Genomic DNA, 8,024 nt, shown 5'->3' with positions numbered 1-8,024 from the left:
CCCAGGCGGCCCCCTGTCCTGCGCCATCAGCAAGAGGCGGTCCGAGTGTGAGGAGTGCGGTGGCCTGGGCTCTCTGACAGGCAGGTGCGAGTGGAGACAGGGACACGGCAAAGGTAGGCACCACACAGAGCCGGGGCCTGCGGCCAGGCAGCCAACGGGGGTAGTGATGGCTGAGTGGAAATGGGGTCTGTGCGGATCTCTCTCATGCCTCATCTCTTTCCCAGAGCCTTGTCCCCATCCAGGGCTCCTGATGCCAGGAGGTGGGCATGCGTTCAGGGTGTGGGTGGCATGAGGACATTCAGGCTGGTCATTACCAAGGGAACAAAGATGGTTGGGGCTGGCCCAACTCCAAGCTGCACCCACCACTACAAGGACCACTCTGCTGGTGCAGCCTTGCAGGGGGCCTCGCCTTGTCTGGCTTCTGGTCCCCTGGGCGTGAGGCCGACACAGCCCTGGGGTGGCCCAGCCCCTCCATCCCTCACCACCTATCTGTCCTTATCCATTCAGGACCCTGGCTCTCCCTGGGAGGCCCCAGACCAAGCAGTGTATCCCCAGGCAGGGGACAGCAGCCAACTCCAAGCTGCACCCACCACTACAAGGACCGCTCTGCTGGTGCAGCCTTGCGGGGGAGCTCGCCTTGTCTGGCTTCTGGTCCTCTGGGCGTGAGGCCGACACAGCCCTGGGGAGGCCCAGCCCCTCCATCCCTCACCACCTACCTGTCCTTATCCATTCAGGACCCCCAGGCACTTCTCAGGGATGCCCCTGCTGGTGGGGCTGTATGGGTAGGGTTTTTAATCCTCATCCAAGCACATGTTTTTGATGATTTTAGAGAGGAAGGGAGCGAGAGAGAAACATTGATCAGTTGCCTTCCACACCCATCCCGACTGGGGATAGAACCCACGGCCACGTACGGGGTGGTGCTCCAACCGACTGAGCCCCTGGCCAGGGCTGCCTGTGTGGATTTTCACTGCTCAGACCTTGGGGGGGCTGGGCTGTCCCGAGAGGCCCTGGGGTGCCGCCCGCCCGCCGGGCTCTGAATCTGAAAGGCTGACCAGGGCGGCGCTCCTGCAGGGCAGTGACCACGCACTGTGTGTTACAGGGATCTCCAGAAACTTCTCCACCTGCTCCCCCAGCATCAAGACCTGCCCCGACAGCCACTGTGATGCCGTGGAGAGCAGCAATCCCCACATCTGCCCCCAGGACTGCCTCCGTAAGCCACCCGCTGGGCCTGCCCAGTCAGCCTCAGCCAAGACGGGGCCCTGGGGAGGTGGGCTCCCCCCTGCACTTCAGCCTGACCAGCCACATTCCTGGGTTTTATGTGCCCACCTTTGTCACACATTTTATTTGAATGAAGGGCTCTGCCCCCCTCAAAACAAAAATTGGAGCTAGGTGCCCTGACCCGGTGTCACCCTGGCCACTCAGGGCTGCAGCTCCCTGCCCCCAATCTGCTGGTCACCCCTGCTGCCTCTTCTCCGCTTCTGAGAAGCAGCCCTGTGTGGACCTTGGCAAGGTCCCTGGGCCACCCATGGGCTCCTCCCCCACCTGCGGTGATCAGGGAACCGGCTTGGGGACAGGTCATGCTGAGGCTCCTGTCCAGATGCCCTGGACTTCTGAGCTCACTCCCCGACTCACCCCCACCCCCAGGCCTGAGGAGCTGACATCAGGCAGGCAGGGAGGGACCTCCTGCACTCCTCTGGGTGGTCCTGGCTGGTCAGGCCACCAGAAGGCTGAGTGGCTTCCTTTGTCACCAGGGGGCAGCATCATTGGGGGGCATGAGCCAGGGGAGCGCTGGGGGATTAAAGCCGGCTTTGGGACCTGCAGCTGCTTCCCTGAGGAGAAGAAGTGCTTCTGTGAGCCGGAGGACAGCCAGGGTGAGTGGAGGGGACACATGGGGCAGGGCTCCCCGCACCTCCCCACAAGCCAGGGAGGGAACTGCAGGGAAGCAGTCACCCCGGAGACCCTCCTCCATCCCCCTGGGCCTCTGGCCCCCATCTTTGCAGGCAGGGAGCTAGGTCAGGGCCTCCCTGTCGTGCCTTATAGCCCAAAATTACACAACAGGGTTGGGCTGGAAAACTAGTCCTCCCTCCAAATAACTCCGTGGCTGCTCAGACTGTCCCATGCAGGGCCTGGCTGGGCCCAGCGCTGTCCAGCTGGGGCGCAGCTGCCCCAGCCAGAGCCTCCGGTGCTTCCTCCTGGGCAGCAGGTGTGGTGGGCGGCACGGCTTACTGAGCACATGGGCCCAGGGACACGTTTCTGTTCTGGCATTCGAGTTGTTATTGAATGGCCCCAGGTCCTGAGCCACTCTCCTGCCCTCACTTTTTATTAAAAAAACACAAAGACATCAGGAACCAGGGCATTACCTCCCACAGCCCTCCAGGCCAGCTGACTGCAGTGCAGCGCCCCCTCCCTCACCCCCTGCCCCCCACCCGACGACATGGTGTGCACTGCCTCTGCTGTGTGGCCTCGGGCAGGCGGCTTACACACTCTGTGCCTCTCTCACTCCTGGAGTGTTGGGTATCCTCGCCCCCATGCCAGCAGCACTGACCAGCCGCTCACAGTTCGTCACAGCAGCCACCGTTCTCCAGGCTGGGCGACTGTGCCGTGCCGTCTCCCCTTGGGATTTGGGGGGGCCCTCCAAGGCTGTTCCTCACGGCCGCCCCGCCCGCAGACCCGCTGTGCGAGAAGCTGTGCTGCACGGTGATCGCGGTGTCCGTGTTCTTCTTCATCATCTCCGTGCTGCTGTCCACCTTCTGCATCCACCGCTACCACAAGAACGCCCACAAGGCGCCCATCGCCTCGGGCGAGATGACTGTCCAGCAGCCGGCCCAGGACTTCCCCATCAGCTACTCCTCCTCCAGTGCCCGGCGGCCCTCGCTGGACTCCATGGAGAACCAGGTCTCTGTGGACGCCTTCAAGATCCCGGTGAGGTTCCAGGTGGGGCTCCCGGAAGGCTGCGGAGGGGAGGGCTGCACTGGGGGAGGGGGTGCTGTCCTGCAACCCACAGGCAGCTCATGTGAGTGTCCAGCAACCTGCTGCCTTCACTGAAATGACTTCCAGGGAGGGCAGGGGCCGGGCAGAGAGCACAGAGGCAGTTTAGTGAGCGAGACTGACGGGTGCTGATTCAGATGGACTGAGGTATGGGCCCGGGGATACGGTGAGGGTAGTCTGCTACACCCGTCGACGCCCAAGGACCTGGGGGGCCCGCGGGGCAGTGTGGACCCCTGGGGTGGGGGTTGAACCGAGGAGGTCTATGGTCTGCTTTCGTTTCCACGGGATGCTCTGTTGAGTCTGTAGGGTGGGTGCAAAAGTGGGAGTCCGGGATGAGGCGCCGTCCCCGTGCAGGTGAGAGATGGTGGCAGCAGCAGGGAGGGGAGCCCCTCTGAGGCGTGGGGGGCCACCTGTGCTGGTGGAGCCAGCCCCTCGGCTCTGCGACCAGCCAGCTGACAGAGTGCCAGCCAGAGCCAGTAGGCGTCCAAGTCCCCTTCTCAGTGGGAGAAGCCAATCTGTGGTCACCGTGTGCTCCTCAGGGCCAGGTCTCCCCTCAGCCTGCAGTGCCCCTTCGCATTCTGGCTGGGAACTGCCTGAGGAGCTGGGAGACAGTTCTGGGGGCCACGGAGGTAAGTGCTGAATGGAGGGTGTGTGGGAACAGAAGTCCCACCTCTAGGCTGGGAAGGGAGAGCTCAGTGTATGGACCTTCAGGCAGGAAGCTCAGCACCCAGGGGCCATGTGGTCCTGGCCGTCACCACCAGGACTGGGAGGTGGCTGGGTTTGTAGGAGGAGCCACCCAGGGGGTGCTTGCCCCTTAGTGAGGGTCTGGGCCATAGAGGCGGTTCCCAGCTGCAGCGGCCACTGCAGCCTCCCTCCCAGCTTTCCTACTTCCAGTCACGTAGCAGGTGGGGGGTGCAGCCCCGCCCAGCAGTGTCTCAGTTTCCACCGCCACGGTGCTGAGAGGAGGTGCCTCTGCACCCAGACATCAAAAAGCCTGGCTCTGGCCATTTCAGGGGCAGCGAGTTTCAGGGTGTCATCTCTGTGGGCCGGGCGAGCCCCGTGAGGCACATTGTGAGCAGCCCCCAGAAGCCACGTCCACACCCAGCTGCAGGGGGACTTGGGAGGGGAGGCTCCAGGCAGGCGTGGGCATCCCCAGTCGGAATCCCAGGGCACAGCCAGGCAAGGTGCCTAGAAGGCACCCTCGAGAGTCCTGAGTGTGTGGGCGGGGTGTGTGTGAGGGGAACAGGACAGGCGGGTGTGTGCAGGCTCAGAGCGATGGCCGGCTCTGGGGGAGGGGCAGCCTCTTACACAGGCTGCCAGGAAGTTGCTCTGGACACTTCCACCCGTAGTGACTTGGGCCACTGGGGGTTCCTGGCATCTCTGGAGAGGGCACGCCAGGACCTGGGCTCAGCCCAGTCAGGGCCTGTGGGCCTGGTGTCCAAAGCGGAAGCAGTGCTGTGAGGATTGGGCCTGGCTCCCAGGGAAGAGGCCATGTTCCCACGTGAGCACCTGTCGTGCTCAGTGAGCCCTCAACACACACCTCATTAGAGAGACGAGGACACGGGCCCCGGGTGGCCCCGGGCATGTTCGGTGAACTGGGACCAGTAAGGGTACAGGCATCCGGAGAGTCCAGGCCAGTCTGTGGCAACAGCTGCCTGGCCTGGTGGAGGCCTGTCATGGCATGGCACTCTGGGCCCAGCTGTGGAGTCCTGCCCTTAGGGACGTGGGTGACTGTCCCCTGCTGGTGCAGATCACAGTCAGTTCTCTGCACATCGGACTCATCCACTGGGACTTGTTCACGGCTCTTGCCTTATTCTCCTTCTCTTACCCTCACCGTCTTCCTCCCCTCCCCTCTTCTCCTTCCTTCAACCCCAATGCAGGAGGACCCAAAGTGGGAGTTCCCCCGGAAGAACTTGGTTCTTGGAAAAACTCTGGGAGAAGGCGAATTTGGAAAAGTGGTCGAGGCAACAGCCTTCCGGCTGAAAGGCAAAGCTGGGTACACGACTGTGGCCGTGAAGATGCTGAAAGGTACCTGTCCAGGCAGCACACAGGGTGGCTCTGCCACGCACACCTGTGGGAGGTGGCACTGTGCTGGCAACGCCTCCGGAGCCTCCAGGGTTGTTCTTTTTTTTTTCTTTTTTAATATATTTGATTGATTTCAGAGAAAGATAGAAACATCAATGATGAGAATCATTGATTGCCTGCTTCCTGCACACCTCCTATAGGGGATCGAGCCCAAAACTCAGGCATGTGCCTGGGACCCTTCAGTCTGCAGGCCGACACTCTATCCACTGCGCCAAACCAGCCAGGGCTCACCCCTCATGTTCTACTCTACCTCAGACCCCTCCTCACCGGGGCCTAAAGCCGGACGCAGCTGAAGGAAGCAGGCCTCTGCTTGCCACGGTCTGCGGTCAGGAGTCACCCAAGCGGACGAGCAGAGCAGTGGCTTAAAGCCAGCCCCTCCCGCCGCCCGCTTCTTAGCTCCTGAACCCACCTCACTCTCTTGGCGCTAAAACACTCCGATCGTTAGTTTACTTGAAAACTGGGTGTCTCAACCACTTTGTTTCAACAGAGGGCAGTAGAGCCGCAGACAGCCTACATTTCTCAGCCCGGAAATTAATAAAGCGAGTTGTCTGTTGCAGCATTATCCCAATGTCAAGGTGCACAGCGTGTGGCACACCGCACTTCTTGTGTCCAGGGGCGGGGGTGGGGACTTGTGGAGAGTCAGCCACACTTAGACTCCCCCTCCTCTTGCAAGCAAGTGTTTAACGGTGTGCGATTTACGGAAGGGGTTGGGTCCTGAGGAATGAGTATGAGTTTGCAAGATAGCTTTGTTCATAGACAACGTGGGTGAAAACATGGCAAATGTGGGGAACAGCATTTATATTTGGAGAGATTATTGATATGTAAGTGTTAGTGGTGAAACCCATTCACCCCTCTCAGCTGTGTCTGCTGGGGCCGAGTGGGAAGGCCACCGGAGAGGACTGGCCACCCAGGCTGGCCGGGAGTGACCAGTTGTGCCACAGGCTTGGCTCTGAGTGGGCACACACCAACCACACAAACTCATGTTTCTGCCGTGGCTGGGCTCTGGCCCAGGTGGACTGCCAAGGTCCCAGCGGCAGTGTGGTGGGCGAGACTCGGCTGGTACACAGTCAGGGGCCACACATGCAGGGCTCCTGGATGCTTCCCCAGGGTTCTTGGAAAAACTCTGGGAGAAGGCGAATTTGGAAAAGTGGTCGAGGCAACAGCCTTCCGGCTGAAAGGCAAAGCTGGGTACACGACTGTGGCCGTGAAGATGCTGAAAGGTACCTGTCCAGGCAGCACACAGGGTGGCTCTGCCACGCACACCTGTGGGAGGTGGCACTGTGCTGGCAACGCCTCCGGAGCCTCCAGGGTTGTTCTTTTTTTTTTCTTTTTTAATATATTTGATTGATTTCAGAGAAAGATAGAAACATCAATGATGAGAATCATTGATTGCCTGCTTCCTGCACACCTCCTATAGGGGATCGAGCCCAAAACTCAGGCATGTGCCTGGGACCCTTCAGTCTGCAGGCCGACACTCTATCCACTGAGCCAAACCGGCTAGGGCCAGGGTTGTTCTTGAGTGGATGTAGCCTGGGGACCCCACCCATCATAGACAACCTGGGTCAGGTGGTTCTTCGAAAAGCAGGGTGAGGATCTTCCTCCCTTGGAAGGTTCTAGAGTGGTGTAGCTTTTTTACCAGTGGTTCCCCATGTGAGGCACATACCCCACGGGGGCAATTTGATTTTTAAGGGGGGAAATTCAAGAATGAGTTATTAACAGTGAATTTTTTGCATTTTTTATGGTTCTAGGGCAGGGGTGGGCAAACTTTTTGACTCGAGGGCCACAGTGGGTTCTTAAACTGGACTGGAGGGCCGGAACAAAAGCATGGATGGAGTGTTTGTGTGAACTAATACATGTTAACACTGCTGCTGGTGAAGGAGCGGAGGGGAGAGCAAGAGAACCCTCCGCTCTTTCGGCTCCGCGGGCCGGATAGAACAGCCGAACGGGCCGGATCCGGCCCGCGGGCCGTAGTTTGCCCACAGCTGTTCTAGGGTCTTCTTATACAGTATATACATATATATTATGACATCTGTATGCATTTCAGTTTTCTATTACATTTTGAAATTTTATTTGCTATTCTTTCATATTATTTCATTATTATTTAACAATTTTTTAGTAACTTCTTCCTCAGACTTCAACTGCCCTTTCGTTCTTTTCTTTTTCTCTTTCATGGATGCCACGTTCTTTGGAAGCTTGTTTCGACCAAGTGAATGGCCTTTGAGGCTTCCTCCACATTGCACATGAATAGGAGTTCACTTTTTGAATAATAAGGATTAATATGTCACGGTGGGGGCATTGGGATTTTAGAGATGCTTAGGTGGGGCATGGCCATAAGAAGGTTGGGAACCACTGTTGTATACGAACGTTGGGTAAAGACCTGAGTTTTAAAAAACGTTAAAGCCGTTTGGTGTTGAACTGCTGGCTCTCCCCGCCTCACTCTGCCCCATTCATCCCTCTCAGCCGTGTCTGCTGGGGCCGAGTGGGAAGGCCACCGGAGAGGACTGGCCACCCAGGCTGGCCGGGAGTGACCAGTTGTGCCACAGGCTTGGCTCTGAGTGGGCACACCCAACCACACACACTCATGTTTCTGCCGTGGCGAGGCTCTGGCCCAAGTGGACTGCCAAGGTCCCAGCGGCCGTGTGGTGGGCGAGACTCGGCTGGTGCACAGTCAGGGGCCACACGTGCAGGGCTCCTGGATGCTTCCCCAGACCCTCAAACTATGTCGCCCCTTACCTGAGAGAGCCCACGCCCTAAGTGGGCACAGGGAGGCCTGCCCAGGGCCTCCCATGGGTGGTATAGGGGTTCCTGACTCCTGATGCACCATCTCCTCTCGCTTCCAGACAAGACTGCAGCCACGGCAGTGGCCTGGCATAGTTGGGCAGTGGGCCATGGGGCGCTGGCCCAGAAAGAATGTTTAGCACAGTTTCTGACTCAGAAGACCTCCCCAGGGG

General features: G+C 59.2%; 1 protein-coding gene across 1 annotated transcript in view; it reads left to right on the top strand.

Annotated features, from left to right (window-relative positions):
• The window catches only part of RET (ret proto-oncogene), a gene marked incomplete at its 5' end in the record, with an annotated part of 20,827 nt that overhangs the window by 805 nt on the left and 11,998 nt on the right, over window positions 1–8,024 (top strand). The window contains 6 exons of the mRNA XM_006774504.2: window positions 6–113; window positions 1,100–1,210; window positions 1,752–1,871; window positions 2,669–2,922; window positions 4,869–5,016; window positions 6,207–6,293. Coding sequence (XP_006774567.1) covers window positions 6–113; window positions 1,100–1,210; window positions 1,752–1,871; window positions 2,669–2,922; window positions 4,869–5,016; window positions 6,207–6,293 — 828 coding nt within the window. The remainder of the gene's footprint in view (window positions 1–5; window positions 114–1,099; window positions 1,211–1,751; window positions 1,872–2,668; window positions 2,923–4,868; window positions 5,017–6,206; window positions 6,294–8,024) is intronic.

This window comes from Myotis davidii, unplaced genomic scaffold, assembly GCF_000327345.1.
Source record: "Myotis davidii unplaced genomic scaffold, ASM32734v1 scaffold368, whole genome shotgun sequence".
Classification (NCBI taxonomy): Eukaryota; Metazoa; Chordata; class Mammalia; order Chiroptera; family Vespertilionidae; genus Myotis; species Myotis davidii.
Note: the sequence above shows the minus strand (reverse complement) of the source record. Positions and strands in the feature narration are given on the sequence as shown.